The 17,031-nt window shown below is 40.8% G+C and overlaps 1 protein-coding gene across 1 annotated transcript in view; it reads left to right on the top strand.

The window, feature by feature from the left end:
- ANO3 (anoctamin 3) overlaps positions 1 to 17,031 on the top strand; it is a 397,666-nt gene that overhangs the window by 266,036 nt on the left and 114,599 nt on the right. The window contains exons 4-5 of the mRNA XM_030200697.1: positions 2,364 to 2,522; positions 3,959 to 4,059. Of these exons, the coding sequence (XP_030056557.1) occupies positions 2,364 to 2,522; positions 3,959 to 4,059 (260 nt within the window). The remainder of the gene's footprint in view (positions 1 to 2,363; positions 2,523 to 3,958; positions 4,060 to 17,031) is intronic.

Genomic DNA, 17,031 nt, shown 5'->3' with positions numbered 1-17,031 from the left:
TGCTTCAGGTGGCCCCCTCCCAAGATGCCACTCCTGAAGATTGCTGCTTGAGGCCCCCTCCTTAGGTGGCCTAATGCTCTGGCCGCCTCTCGACATGCCTAATGGTTGGGCCAGCCCTGGGTTTAACTGTGCAGCGTTATCTGCCTCATTAATTTAACCTGCAGTAACTAATTCCATGTTAACTGTAAGATGCAGTCCCTCCCATTCTTCACCCTGTTCATCATTATTTCATTACATGACAAACAGTCAGCGTTAACTACTAAGGTGCCGTGTTAAAGCAATGCTTACTGCACGCTAACAATTAACAGCTAACGTAACATAGTAAACAGGAATGTGTTTAGTACAGTGAATTTCAGGATGGGTTAGAGCGCCGCTCCTCAACCTTCTCCAGGAGGGATACCTAGCTGGTTGAATTTTCAGGCTTGCCACAATGAATATGTATGAGATATTTATTTCTGTATTTATTTATTCATTCATTTATTTTTCAAACTTCTATACTGCCTAAATCTAAGTGGTTTGCAAGATATAAACATATCCACAAAATGAGAAAAAAAATAAAATTAAAAGCATTTATGTAACTTTAGACTGGAACAGTTGTAAATGGAGTGGAATAGTGGGTGCCAGTACTCAAATGCTAAGCCAGCCTTCAGGGGTGGGGTGATCACTGAGGGACCCACCCCACAATAGCCAGGCCCCCTGCAACCAGTCACAGAATCCATGAGAAGGCAAAATTGCTGTATAGAGCCTGAGCACTTTCATTAAAACTTGGGGACCATGGGACAATTTTAGCAGACAATGGAAAAGGTACTCAGTACACCCAAGTACCCCCTCAAAAAAAGCCCTGTACAGATGTAACCTACTATTGCACTCTATTTACAACTCTTCCAGTCTAAAGTTACATAAATGCCTCAACAATAAGGAGGTCTTCAAATAGTGTTTAAATTGTGAAACCTCTGTAGATAAACGTAACTGCCCCTTCAAAGAGTTCCACGTGGAAATCCCGGCTATAGAAAAGGTTGAAAGCCTTGTGTCATTATATTTCACACCAACATATCGATCAAGCAAAATGTGCATTGCTTTCTCAGATCTCAAAGTCCTACTACAAGGACAATAAATACAGAAACAATCTGTCAGATATTGTGGAACTGGCAAATAAATTGCTCGATAAACAAAACAAAACACTTTAAACTGTATTTGAAAATAAACTGGTAACCAGTGCAATTGTTTCAAGATGGGAGTAATATGGGTCACCCCTAGACATGTCAGTAACCAGTCTTGCTGCTGCGTTCTATACCAAATGCAGCACTCTAATCCTGGATTTTCACAATCCAAGATATAGAGAGTTGCAATAATCTAACCAGGACAGAACCATACTACACATAACACCAGAAAAATCACTTGATGGGAGCATAGGTTTCAGTCTGTATAATAGACAAAATTGAGCAAAAGAGGACTGAATGACATTCACCACTTGAATAGATAGATTTGCATACACGGGAATCTCACCTTGTGCAATCTCATACATATTGATTGTGGCAACCCTTCAAACTCAAACTGCTAAGTTTGCCTCCAGGAGAGTTTGAAAAAGACCTGGCTTAGAAAATAATCATATTTACAATAATTAGCCTTTCCCAAAACTGTTCACCCAGTATGGAATAATACAACACATGCTGCCGTTTGTCTTGTAGTTTACCCACAGTGAGCTGGGGGCAAGGTTAAGAAGGGATTTCCACATTCAAGCCTATGTTTAGATTTTCAAATGCATATATGCAAGCTTTTCCAAAGGACTGAACAAATTATCAAGTGTGTGTGTGTGTTGGGGGTTAGTTCTGGTGGGATATTTTTCAAAGGCAGTGTAAGCATTGCCCTCCCTATGAAAATTAGTGTAAAGTACATGGGTAATGGCTCTAAAATCTGTACAGACTGTTATAAAATTAACCTATGGAAATTGAGAATTATACTTCATTTCCTTGTATAATTATAGACATATATGCAGACTAATTACCATTTGTTTTACCATGTGCATGTGTAAAACATATAGCCATACTTTTCCCTTTTTAGATGCAAAAGCTTCCACTGTGAAAACTACCCCAAGGTACTCATACACATTTAAGTAAACCTCCGTTTTATTAGTACACAATTTGCATGCATATTAATTGCAAACCCTTCCCCATCCCTGCCCCTGAGGACACCTGTGCTCAGGACATGCCAATGGACAGAGCAGTGTAAGCATAACGTATAAACAGCCATTTCCACAAGTAAAGCACTGATTTTTCCACAGAAATGATTCTGGCACCAGGTTTATTTATCCAAGGTTTTCTCTGCTATACCTCTACGTCATTTGTAACTCTCTCTCTCTCTAGAATGCAGCAGATCCTGTGACATCGCATGGCCTTTTTTTCAAGGATGGGAAAAAACGTGTTGATTATATCCTGGTATACAAAAAGTCAAGTCCCCAGATAGAAAAACGAAGCACCTTCGAGAAGAATCTTCGAGCAGAAGGTTTAATGTTGGAAAGACAGGTAGGCACAGAAGAACATGATCACTTGTATAAACTTCTGATGTATATGCCAAGAAAGTAGATGTCTTAGAAGAAATAATCTAAGCATTTTCCCATTGCCGCCTTGCTCCCTGAGGTTTATTTTCAAAGGTGGCCCATTGAATTACAGCTGTCTAGCTATCTGAGATTCTGAGAACAGATTTTGGGCTGAAGAACTTCCCTAGGGACTGATCCTATTAGGTTTGTGCCTTTTGTGTAACCCCATGTGGCCCCATAGTTGAATTCTGGAGCAACAGATTCAGTTGACGGTCACCATCCTTTTTTTTTCCGGGGGAAAAAGAAAACCCCTGGAAATGGCTTGCCTGGCGGAAACCTGCCAGGTTAGCGCAGGAGCACTTATCGTCACCTCAGTGGGTGGCAGTAAGGCCTCCACATCGCATGGCCATGTGGTAAGAGTTCTCTTACCGCATGACCATGTGTGCTTGGGGTCTTTTTACCCACTGTGGTAAAAAGGGCCCTGGCACATGGGAAAAATCCCCCCCCCCCCCCCAATCAGCGCAGGGCTCTTTTTCCCCGCAGCTTGGTAAAAGGGCTCTTTAGTCCTGCAACAAAGATAAAAGCATTTCAGTGGAAGAGTCTGTTCAGAAACACATTTTGCTTACGAGTTCCACACATTGGAAGTAAATAGGCCATAAATACAGTGCAAGAAGTTGATGTCTGTATTTAGATGCATATAGTGGGGAAGTTATCAATGTGGATTACCGTTAAGTGGGTTATTTACCACAGGGTCCAATTTTATGCAATGAGATCCTGCGCTAAAATAATCCATTTTAATGGTAACCCACATCGATAACTTCTCCCCTTAGTCATATGTGTCCCTCTGCTCATCATTTTACAGGTGAAAGTCATCACCACTTTCAGGCTTCTAATTGATGGCAACCTCCCAGAAATTAAAGTTCTCTTTAACCATTTTGTTCCTTGAAGGTTCTGCTACTCTTTGTCTGCAGACACCATACTTAGGAGGCCCTGGTACCCTTGGCTGGCCTCAGGGCTGGAGAGGCTTCTCCTCCAAGGTGCATCCTTAGCACCACCTATTGGCTAATAGGGGCTTCCACGATGGTGATAGTCAAACACCCCCTTTGCTAGTATTAAGTTTACAATTAATATAAATCACAGAACCAAACCATCAGCTTCAAAAACATCACTGTCAGTGTGTGACTGTGATGTATTACAAAAGTGTGTTCTGAAACATCCCCCCAGTTCCCAGTTCTCTCTGTTAAGAAAGGAAATTCTGATTTACTGCTCCCATCTCCTTGCTGTTATTTCAGAGGCAAGTTAAGACTTTTCCGTAATTTCTTTTACAGATCTTATTGCCTTTTGAAGACAGACTTATGTGCTATTTGACCTGTTATTATTGAAAATGAACCCTAATATTTATGTGTTTCTACCTTACTGCAGCCGGCTATTACAAACTGTGATATAATGTTTGTCAAAGTCCACTGTCCATGGGAGACTTTGTGCAAATATGCCGAAAGAATGAACATCAGAATGCCTTTTAGGTATGGCATGCATTTATTTTCCTGTTTCTAATTTTGTGATAATGTCGGCATCGATTTTAGTACTGGTTGTGAAATCTTCCACTATGCCTTAATCTCATGATGGAGCTTGTCATAGCATTAATAGTAACGACTAGAAGCTGATGTCTAATGCATTGTTTTTCTGTAATTCTAGTCCTTTGACTTACACTTACTTCAACCCCCTGAGAAGGGTAATGGCAATGTAGCACCCAGGGGATATGTGTTGCAGTCATATGATGGATGTTGCTTGCTAAAAAATGTTTGCCAGAATGATAGTCTGAATGCATTCTAGCAAATATTCCATTGTTGGAAGACATACCCTTAAGGGAGTGTGTTTTTATGGCCAGATATTATACTAGCAGCTGGTCAAATCATGCTATTTCCAAGTTCTGATCATGGAAATTGACTACTTACTGCGAAGTCTGCTTTTTAACCTGACTGGAGAACAGAGGTGTGTGTGACTTAATCAACTCTTGTCATTCAGTCTTGGCCACCTCTACATCAGCAAGGAGTGAAAATAGTTTTGGGACCTGATTTACTACCCCCCCCTCCCCTAGATAAAATAAGAGAAAAGCCTCAATGACTCACACCTTTGATTAGACCTTAGCTCATTTAGGCCTTGTTCAATAGCACTTTTCTGCCATACATAATGTTAAACGTTTTCAGCCTTATGCTTTCTACAGCTTTCTTTACCTTTTGTTTATTAGTAAAAAAAAAATCTTTGATCACAGTTCAACATCCTTCTGCTTTGAAACATTTTTTGATAGTTCTAGTAGTCAGGTAGTCTTTGGAAAAAGAATTTATAAATGCAGCCTTTGGTCCCTTCAGTTACTGCAATAATCCTTGTTGCTTTAGTGACATTATTATTTTCCAGCCTTGATTTTTTTTCTATATGTATATGTTATAGAGAAATTGTTTATTTAGACATAACTTACAATTCATATTTCTAAAAGAAAAAAATGACTTTTTCCTGTATTCACTTACCAAAACTCCCATATTTCACATAACATAATTGTATTTCCTCATTTCAGTGGCGTACCAAGGGGGGGCTGTGGGGGCGGTCCGCCCCAGGTGCACGTCGCTGGGGGGGTGCCGCGCGCCTGTCGGCTCTTCGTTTTCATGCTCCCTCTGCCCCGGACAGGTTACTTCCTGTTCCGGGGCAGAGGGAGCATGAAAATGAAGAGCCGGCAGGCGTGCAGCACCCCCTCCCCAAGCGGCATGCACCCGGGGAGGGTTTCGCCATTGGATCGGGGGTTTTTTCACCGGGGGGCGTCGCGCTGTTCCGGGGGGGTGCTGCACCCAGGGGGCGGGGCGCATCGGCGATCCGCCCCAGGTGTCAGCCCCCGTAGGAACGCCACTGCTTCATGTGTCAGTCTCTTTGCTCTTGTACCTCTACTCTGTTGCTATTAGAACAGGATTCCCTGTCATATACATATAAACACACAGTAAAGGAAAATGTGTGACTGGGCATACACATACAGTATACATGGATAGAGAGGGTATCCTCAAAACACCATTCTAAGGGTACCCATGACAGTGAGTAAAAGTACAGGAATTTTTGCCATTTGCCCCTGGATTCTAGATATGGTGCCTAGATTTGCACAGACGAGATGCATGTGCAAATTAATTGAATAATGAAGTCTGAATCAACAATAATTGGGTGCAAATCAATAATTGGCACCCATTAAAATTTGTGCTCACATCTGGCTGTGCGCTATTCTACTCCTATAAAACGTATCTCAAAGAGGGGGTGGTTATGGGAGGGGCATGGGTGTGTCGTGGGCACTCCAAAAAGTTATGCATGTAGTTATGGAATACTGGGTCAGTGCATCCAACTTGGGCACCAACATTTATACCAGGTTTCAGCAGATGTACGTTAGGATACAGGAGTCGGTGCTAAGCTCTGTTCTATAAGGGTACGCACCCTATATAGAATAGCGATTTGTGCTGATTTTTTTCAGCACCCTTTTCTGTGTGCAATTTATAGAATCCATTCCTTGGTTTATACTTTCACCCACTGTAGGGAGAGGGTGTGGGATTTGGGACTCTACTCAAAGTACAGTATGCAAATATTTTAACCTCAAGTAGCTGCCCAAGTGAATAGGTGTAATTGTGAGCAGGTACTTTTCCAGGTGACAGCCCAGCAAAATCCCACACGTGAAAAGTATAGGTATATACTCTTCAACCCTTCAATATCTGCTTCACGGTGCTGGAGTCATTTTAGACAAAATTAATTCTGTACAGGTAGCGGCATTTGCTTTCTGTTATAACCCTGAACACGAATTAGCTTCTAGCCTAACCAGCAAACTAGATATTTATGTTGGTCATTTTCATAGTCATTTATGTGGGTACAACATCCCATGACTAAATGACAGAAATACAGTTTGGCTTCATGATCACTCTTTTGTACTGAGCTGCATTTTTAATACCAGCCAGATGATTCACATGAGAAGCCTGTTTTGAATTCCTGAGTCAGGCTTCTATACTGCCGTAATGTGAAGCAGAGAGTCTCAAGGGTGTACTGATCAATGTGTTAAAATGTCTCATTTTAGCACAGGTCCCATTTTATGTAACGAGACTCGGTTATCAATAAAATACCACATCGTAAATGTAGCCCACATTGATAACTTCCCAAGTTTCCAAGTTTATTTCAATCTTGCTATCCCGCAAGTGATAATAATAATATATCTATGCGGCTTACAAATCTAGAAAATCAACAAAGGAGAAGGAAAAGAGGACATCAGAAGGAAGAGATAGTAGGGAGAGGGAGAAATGGAAGTACAATAAAATAGGATAGAGGGGCAAAAGCAGTGGCAGCCATGTAAATTAGCAACACCTAAAGTGTAGAGATCAGATTTGAGACGCAGGGCCGCTGAGAGACTGAGCCAGGCCAGGGGCGGCCTACTGCTCCTGCTGCCCCCAATCCCATCCCTACCACTGTCACCTCCCTCTCCTGTTCTCCTCACCTCCGTGTGAAAGTGGCAGATCGCCTCCCTTCGGGCCTTCTCTCACTGTGTACCGCCCTCGTCACTTCCTGTTTCTGTGAGGGCGGGGCAGTGAGGGAGGGCCCGAAGGGAGGCGATCTGCCGCTTTCACACGAAGGTGAGGCGCTGGCGATTCGAATGCAGGGGTCACAGTGGCAGACAGAGGGGGGCTATCGACAGAGCCGAGGGCGGGCAGGTGAGACCGGGGACTGCAGCGCCGGCGGCCTGGGAGCAGGAGAAGAAGACCCCGGCGCCGGGCCCCTCTTGGAGGCCCAGGCCCGGGGAATTTTGTCCCTCCTGCCCCCCCCCCCCCTCTCGGCAGCACTGTTGAGACGACCAGGTCAGGACAAACTCAGTTAAGGTGGTATTGAGGAAGGTCTAAAAACCCTGCAGACATGCACGTGTATGTACTGGCATGTGCAGTGGGAGAAGCCATTTGAGAAACACATAGAATGTTAGGTATTATTAGGAAAGGAATGGAAAACAAAAATGAGGAAGTTATAATGCCTTTATATTGCTCCATGGGGTGACCACACCTTTAGTACTGAGTGCAATTCTGGTCACTGCATCTCAAAAACAATATAGTGGAATTAGTAAAGGTACTGAGAAGAGTGGCGAAAATGGTAAAGGGTATGCTCCAAGAAGCAGTCAATTATTACATCTAGGAGTTTTACCTCCCTAGTACACCTTGATGTGTTATTTAACCAGTCAATATTGGGGTGATTGAAATCACCCATTATTATACTATTGCCAAATCTGCTAGCTTTTCTAATTTCTGTTAACATATCTTCATCTGTCTGATTGTTCTGGCCTGGTGGATGGCAGTATACTCCTTCAATAGGGCTATTATTTTAGAAACTTATCTATGTGTAGCAAATACCATTTCAGAAAGCTGATGTTTACAAGGGGAGATCCACACCATCCAGCTTTTAAGGGGGCATGGTTTGGACAGGACTACAATCTGCATATGTCTTCCCCATTCTACACAGGAAATTGATGTTTACGAAGAAAATTTAGTTTTTGTTCACCTCCAAAATGAAACAAAGATATTTGGCAGCACTTGCATATGTAGATTTCTAAAATGAGGCAGCTTTGCATGGAAGCTGTTACATAAGTACATAAGTATTGCCATACTGGGACAGACTAAAGTTCCATCAAGCCCAGCATTCTGTTTCCAACAGTGGCCAATCCAGGTCACAAGTACCGGTCAAGATTCCAAAATAGTACAATACATTTATGCTGCTTATCCTAGAAATAAGCAGTGGATTTTCCCTAAGTCTATTTAAATAATGGCTTATGGAGTTTTCTTTTAGGAAGCTATCCAAACCTTTTTTAAACCCCGCTAAGCTAACAGCTTTTACTACAGTCTCTAGCAATGAATTCCAGAGTTTAATTACACGTTGAGTGAAGAAATATTTTTTTAAATTTGTTTTAAATTTACTACTTTGTAGCTTCATTGCATGCCCCCTATTCCTAATATATTTGGAAAGAGTAAACAAGCGATTCACACCTACCTGTTCCACTTCACTTATTATTTTATGCAGGGGCGTAGTCAGACCTTGGTGGGAGGCCAAAGTGGGGGGGGGGCACATTTTAGCCTGCCTCCCCAGCCACCGTCCCTCCACCGCAGTTCCACCCCCCCCCCCCCCCGCCACCGGGTATCTTTGCTGGTGGAGGTCCCCAACCCCCACCAGCTGAAGTGTTTATCTGTCCTGCACTGCTGGTCTCACACTTGCTCCCTCTCCTGTTTTCAGTGTGCCGTTTTAATGAAACTGAGCATGCGCGAGCATGCTCAGTTTCGTTAAGATGAGAGCATGCACGGCACAACTGGAAACAGGAGAGGAGGCAAGTGCGAGACCAGCACGGGACTGGTAAACACTTCAGCTGGTTGGAGTTGGGGACCCCCGCCAGCCAAACTGGGAGCCCCAGAGCCAATTTTGGGGGGCCCAGGCCCCCGTGGCCCCCCATAGCTAAGCCACTGTTTTATAGAAGTTTATCATATCTCCCCTCAGCTGTCTTTTCTCCAAGCTGAAGAGCCCTAGCCACTTTAGCCTTTCCTCATAGGGAAGTCATCCCATCCCCTTTATCATTTTCGTTGCCCTTCTCTATACCTTTTCTAATTCCACTATATCTTTTTTGAGATGCGGTGACCAGAATTGAACACAATATCCAAGGTGTGGTCGCACCATGGAGTGATACAAAGGCATTATAACATCCTCATTTTTGTTTTCCATTCCTTTCCTAATAATACCTAACATTCTGTTTGCTTTCTTAACCACTGCTGCACTCTGAGCAGAAGATTTCAACGTATTATCAATGATGACACCTAGATCCCTTTCCTGGTCAGTGACTCCTAATGTAACCTTTGAGCCTTGCTACCATCCTTTCTAATACTCTTGGCTGCTAAGTTTCTACCTCAAGAGAAAGTTTCAGTTTAAAACTTTGGGGGAAAGGGTTGTACACTATGGAAACTATTTAATAGTGCTTACCAGAAAAATGTCCTCTTCTCTCAGAACTTATGTGCTTATTAGTAGCCTAAAGGTTAGTGCAGTGGCCTGAGAACCGGATTCTATTCCCATTGTCCCAGGTATAAACTAAGTTCCTGTATAATAATAACCACAGAAAGGTGGTATATCAAATTCCATCCCTTAGACTCAGAGTGTACGTGTGCTGGGCTCGCCAGAGAGAAGCAGTAATTGGATTAGATGGGAGTAAGGGGTTAACAATGTCAGGTAAAGCCTTGGTAATTGTAAATGAAACATCTTAATACCCTGTCTTCTCTAGAGGCCAGGTCCAGTTGGGCTACTTTTCTAAAAGATCAAGAGGAAACTGCCAGCCCTGAACAGAAATTTACAAACACATCGCTCTAATGTCATAAACGTTCCATCCAAAATAATGCCATGAATGGATTATTAATAGAACTAAAATTTCCATTATGAAAACATCATATCAGAAGCAACATGGTAATATATTTCTGTTTTCAGTGAGCTTTTAAGGCTTTTGAGGTAATGACTGTAATTTTTATGCGTTTCAGGCTGATGACAGAGAAGTAGACAGTTTTTTTCAGCTGTAAATGAAAATAAAATATGAGTATTGCTGGAAAATTATGCAAAATGCTACAGGTTCACAATATAATACCCATCAACAAAAAGAGGTCTGTGCCTTAGAAACAAATACGATTAATTTTAATCAGAGGCAAGGAAATCGATTCTGGCTGTTTAAGCAGTACATTTCAGGACACAATAGGACCTCTTAGGTTATGTTTCTTCCAGAGAATGGACCATTTGCAGTTCATCAATGTGCATTTGTTAGATCTCATTTCATGACAAGGTTTTCCTAGTTCTTCTTCGTGAATCTCTTGTATTAGAAGTTCTTTGCCATATTTACGATATTAGTATATGTTCTTTCTTCTTTGAAACTATTTTATTGACTGAATACTGTAGATTGGATATAATCTGGCGAATAATCATGTAGCATTTAGCACCAAAGAGATTTTTTCCATAAAATTGAGGTTCTCAATGAGTGATATTAAGTTTATTCTAGATAGAGGAACTACCTTCCATGCGCTAAATAGTTTTCCAAAATACATCCATAGTGCAGTTTAGCAATGAATATATATATAGATAGATAGATAGATAGATAGATAGATAGATAGATAGATAGATATAAATGTATAATATTTTACATTTTGTTATCTGTAATTGCAATTTATAAAAAGTTGATTTGGAGAAAGGGAATAATTTATTTTAAACCAGTAATCACATCTCCAGTCCTCATTCAGCACCTACAGGTCTGATTCACAGTATAATTAAAATAGGTATAATTACCAGGTTTGCATGCGAAATATTCAGGATAGATATCCAGTTGACCAAGAACAAGATTTTGCATCAATTGACTGTTCTGTACTGTTGAGCAGCTTCCTGTGCCTTGAAAGGAAGAAGTGACAAACTCTTTGTTCAAATTTAACTACCCCATTTTGAAATGTGGATTAGCATTGTTCTTTGTGAGTATTTGGTGAACCAACAAGAAGCCTTCTCATTACCATCAAACATAAGAAAAGGGACACTAAAATCTCCTTTTACTGATTTGGGGAAAGGTCTTACTATTTGTCATTGAAATGCCTTGGAAGTGTGGTGTCTTCAAATCATTAATGAAGGTGTTGAATTAAAAGTGGTAAAAATGACATTCTGATACTCTATTGGCTGCCCCTAGTAATCAATCATGACTCATCGCTTAATGCTTTTTGATGACCTTCTACTGTTCTTTCAGGAAAAAATGTTATTACACTGACTGGAGGAGCAAAACAATGGGCAGGTTGGTGGGTGATGCCTAGTTTCTCATTTTGCCAGATATGAATTACCCACAAAAGCAGTTGTAAATTTATTGCATACATGAAGCAAATCTTAGTAGATTTTCAAATATATGAGAGTAAATATACATTCTGTGAAATTATAACATCAAGACATATAGGAAACATTTCATTTAAATGTTTAGAAGCACTTTGCAAATATGTAACAGAATCCCACATTATTCAGTGGAGTTTCTGAATTTGACCATTTGCACGATATTTGAGATGAACCAGTTTGCCTTTATCTACCATCATCTGTGCTACTATTGGACCCTTTTACTAAAGTGGTTAAACAGTTAACGCAGAAATTAGCATGCATTGTTATCACATGGCCCTACAGCTGCTTGACACATGGAGGGCACTTCTGTAAGGGGATACCTAGATTTAAGAGCTTGAAAAACACCTATTTGAAGCCTAAAGAAAAGTAGGTGCCTACTTCTTAAAAAAAAAAAATACTAGTGCAAACCACCCTACATTCCTACTCTGCAGGTGTGGACATTTGAGGTAAATGCTTGCACCTAGATTGCAAATGATCATACCTAAATTATAAGATTTTATAAGCTATGGACATGTGTAGCCTTACCCAAATCCTGTCCATGTGAATGCCTACCTGCAAAGTACACATCATCACCTCTTGGCACAAATATAAGGAAAAGCGCATATCCAGAAAATGATCATTTACTTGCATGTGTGTTCTCTTTGGCTTCCACAGCTGGCATCATAATTGTTGCAGTTGTCTGGGTCTTGCTACATCTGAGTAAGTGGAATCGACGTTTCAGCCATTGTGCTGTGGCTTTTCTTCAGGGTAGGCCACAACCAATGGCTGAAATGTTGGTTCCACTTATTTGGAAGAGAACTTCAACAATGACTTGCATATGTGTCCCTGTGCATAACCAACTAGAAGACCAGCATTTACATATATCACTGCCACATAAAACCAGGTGGCTCCATGTAGAATTAACCCCTTAGTGCATGCTAATTTCCACATTAATTGCATAGTGTGGAAAGAGGCAGAGAATAGGAGTGCATCAAGTCTTGCGATTCTTGCCTGGTAATTTACCATGTGTTAACTGTTAATGTGGCAGAAACTGCTGACCAGTTAATGCCGCCTCAATAGGTAGAATTAAGGGCATTCAAAGTAGGGTGCAGAGATGCAGAATTGTGTAACAACGCCTGCAACTTTTAGAAAGCCTCTACACGTCCCTGCCCCTCCTATGGGATTCCGTAGTGCCAGAAATTGTGCACCCTCAAGGCTGAACTACTGCAGGTGGCCGTATTGGGCCAACGGTAATTCCAGATTGCCACGCAGCAACCCTTTAGTAAAACGGCCCCAGAAAGCACACAATCTTCCAGAGATATGGACCAATGATGTCATTATGGAGGGTACACCCAACTTGTGACCCCCAAATAGAATGGGGTCAAAACCTACAGTTTGGGAAGCCCTGAAGTGTATTGTCTTTGCCCTATCTGTATGGAAAGATGCTGGGCACATCCCCCTGCAGAAGCTTTGCAGTTACCATGTGTGAATTTTTACAAGTGATAACTACAAATTTTTACCACACTTTAGTAAAATGGCCCTATTTCATACTGCAAATTTTATCAGCAGTCATGCTAAAAGTTAAATCTGTCATACCCAACCCTTCAATTCTCCTTTGAAGGCAACATGTCTCAATTTGAGTATTATTTAAAAGTTAAATCATAAGGGTATCAATTAGAAACAAATTACAGAGGAAACTGTGGCTCAAAACCAAGTCTACATTTGTGCCTGGTTATTATATTCATTTATCAACTGGAAATTCAAAATTCATCATTAGTAGCTACATAATTGTAAAATAAAGGAACACATTTACCTAATTTAAAATTCTTCCAAATTGTAAACTGTTATTTGGAATAATTAAAAATATAAATTTACAACTGCTTGCTTCCTTTGCCTGGATTTGCTTGTGCTTGCTTCCTGATAGTAGCTACTAGATTGCAAGTTGCTAAATTTTAGTTTGCATTGAAATCTAACAGTTACAGCTGGGTCTGATCAACAGGCATAAAGCTATTTCTATAACCTACATTTTGCTGAGGTCTTTTGAGAATATTTGCATATTGAATGTTAAAAATAGACATGAATTCAATGTATTTTCTTCACAAAACAGGTTTTCCAGAGCACTAAAATGTCATAGTATTTAAGAATTTATTTTTTGTTTTCAAAATATTTCTGCTGTTGTAATTGTGAAAATTATCCAGGCAATTAGAAGTGTATGTGATACCTGGAAGGAGAATGAAGGACTGCAAAAGAAGCAGCCGTTTTCAGGAAAGGAGCTAAAAATGATTCTTCAGCAGTGGGTGGCTTCTAAGGAGCTGCATTTCAACCCTCCAGCCTTTTTCCAGTGAAAATATCTGCAGTGCTAATTCTCTTGGTCAAGGTGACGGCATCCTCTGAATTTGATCTCATCAGTGCTTAGGAACTAGCACATTGCAACCAACATAAATAGCTTTTATTATTTGTGAGGGGTGAAAAATCATTAGGAGGCTGATATTTCAATCAGGCTATAATGCGTGTTAAAGGTCAATTTTAAGTTATCACACTACAGAGAAAAGGCCCTGTGTACTTAGGGCCAACAATAATTCATGGTTGTACACACTTCAGAGAGAGAGCAAGGGAGAGAGATTCACTGATGTATGTTAGATAAAAAGAAGCAGACAAACAGCTTTCCCTCTGAGTCACCCACACTGTATTTTTAATTAATGAGAAGCAAACATTCCCTCCCCCCCACCCAATATTTAAACACTACAGTTGGCAAACATCTTATTGTTGAGGAGCTCCTTCGATACTCCCAGTAACACTGAGGGCTCCTTTTATTCCTATAGTTTTTTTAGCATTTAGCGCACGCTAATTGTTAGCACACCTTAGTAAAAGGTTCCCAAGTTCCATACGCAACACCAGTAGTTTTTATCGTGAAGTGGTACAACGCTACAAAAAGTCAGTTGGCTATAAGGTCAGTTTTTGCAGTGTTGGTACTGGTGTTTCTTAAGTAAATTAATATCACTGCTTATCTCTGGGGTTAAGTAGCTTAGAATATTGATATTTTTTTGGACTCTGCCAGGTACATTTGACCTGATTGGCCACTGAAGCAGCCTATTGGGTAAGATAAACCTTAGGTCAAACCCAGAAGGGTATCTCTTATGTATATTTCTCTATCTATACTGTATATCTATAGATAGACATAGATGTAGGTCTTATGGTGCTGCCACCTGCATGTGCAACTTACCGAACACAGTAAGTTTTGCGACCTTGTTGCATTTAGAAACTTGTAGTTTGGCCAGGCCTATGGCTGATGTAACTGTGGATGTGTAACCGCAACGAACACCAATGTCGGGTTACACTAGTATTTTAGAATGGAATCTAGCACCCGGATGCCACTGTAGACTAGACTCTCACTGCATGGTATCAGGGTGCCTAAAAGGAGGTACCCACTTTCAGAATGCCCCTGTAGTGTTGCGGCAGTCTGTCTGGGTTTTTGGCGGCATTATCTGGCTAGTATTGCTGAAAATGCGGGTATGGCCTCTTTGGCTTCTACCTAGATAACTCCTTCTGAATATTGGTCCTCTGTATTCATTAAAGAGCACTGCAAATTGCTGAATCACCCCTTCAGCGCAGATAGTATACTGATTGCTGCAACTCTTGGCTTTTTTCCCCCCAAAGATGGATATTTGTGGTATGAGAAACCAGCTGGGAAAGTAAACAACTTCATTAAAAGTCATTAGAGGGCAGCACGTGAATCCAATATTTACCAAGCCCAAGCTGTTTTCTTGCATAAACAACAATTACTTTACATGTAACAGAACAGTAGAAGCAGTTTCTAAAGCTTTCCATTCTCAAGGTTGCTTCGTCTTTAAGATCATCATAATCCTTAAATGTCTTCTTGCATTCTCAACTCTTCAATACAGAATAATACAGAATATGTTTCTTTATAGAAAAAAAAACTGTGTAAGCTGAGAAATCACATTGGTTTACAGAATCTACAGTGTCTGCTGTATGTGTTCTTAGTAATGCCTGTAAGTTTTTTTCATGACAGTGCAGTAGGTTAGACCATTTCATTTGATTTGTGTCACTTAGCAAACACCACTACTTCTCAGTAGATAGTGACATACATTTAAAAAAACCACCAATTATACCATATCATAAAATCCAGAAACATATTTAGAAAATACAGTCCTAACTCGCACTTCGGCCATCAACATTCCTCATAAATAGACCATTCTAACTCCCAAGTTAGGGGCGTAGTGTAATTAAAAACTGTTGAATGTTTTATTTGCTCTATTATAAGGGACCTGGTCAACAGATATATCAGAAGGAAGCTTTTTTTTCAGGGTATAAACCCCCTCTTACATATGGACAAAAACATAAAGGGATTGATATTCAAGGTCATTTAACCAGCGAGAAACAGCTCCTGGCTGGTTAAATTGTCTGCTCAGGGTTAACTGCTAATTTTCAGCAACAATTAACGAGTTGGTGCCACTGAAAATAACCGAGTAGTGTTGAACTGAAAACCAGCAATTTTGGAATCGGCAATTGGCCAGTTAGGTGCCAGTATTCAGCATTTAACTGGCCAGGTTAACCGCATAAATAGGACAACTTAAAAGTCAGTCCTGGCTTTCTGCAGTAACCCATGGTCGGTTAAGTGCTGAATATTGTACTCGACTGGCTATGTGTTAGCTGACTCCATAAACCCAGAAATTCAATGCCGGTGGCCAGGCATGGCTCAGCCTTTAATTTTCAGGTTTAGCACCAGCGGCGATCTGCAATATCATACACCATCTAATGTATGACTGAAGTACCACTGATATTCTGTCCAAAATAGAAAAAGGGAACTCTCATTTTTCCCCTAGACACAAACTCATAGAAGACCCTTCGTATAGCATATATTTCCCAATGTGAAGGAGTTTATTGGATTAGGATAGAAAATTGCAATCTGAAGAATCCAAAGAGTGGAGGAATACCCAAATTCTTAGAACAGTGGGCTGAGAACCTGGGGAACTGGGTTTGATTCCCACTACAGCTCCCTGTGACTCTGGGCAAGTCACTTAACCCTCCATTGCCCCAGATACAAAATAAGTATCTGATTGTAACCGCTTTGATTGTAACCAAAGAAAGGTGATATATCAAGTCTCATCTCCTTTCCCTTGAGGATAGAGAAAGTACCTGCATATAATACATGTACACCACTATGGTTGTACAACACAAAAGCAGTATATCAAATCTGTAACCTGTTGACCCAGGAAGTCAGAAATAAAAGACAAAGTCCATCTATATCACACCATGATTATTGTTTACAAGTATGACACAGTGGCAAAGGAGCCGATTCACTGACTCGGACCTATCTGGCTATTTGAGTTTGCTGCTGTGCCTGTGATTGTTTTCCATGAGACAGGGGACAAATAATTTGGGTTTCCAATTAGGGCTCTTGGGCAGGACCATACATTCCTCTTTCCCCGTTTTCATATTGTTCAAATTCTCAGTCTAATCATAAAAGTCAAAAATAGACTATTTCCAGCCCCTGGCTCAGATATTACACTTGATTTTAGTCACAAAAAAATGGAGAAGCTATTATAATGGAGATAGGAAGTTAC

Source organism: Microcaecilia unicolor, chromosome 4, assembly GCF_901765095.1.
Source record: "Microcaecilia unicolor chromosome 4, aMicUni1.1, whole genome shotgun sequence".
Classification (NCBI taxonomy): Eukaryota; Metazoa; Chordata; class Amphibia; order Gymnophiona; family Siphonopidae; genus Microcaecilia; species Microcaecilia unicolor.
This window is presented reverse-complemented; position numbering and strand designations above follow the sequence as displayed.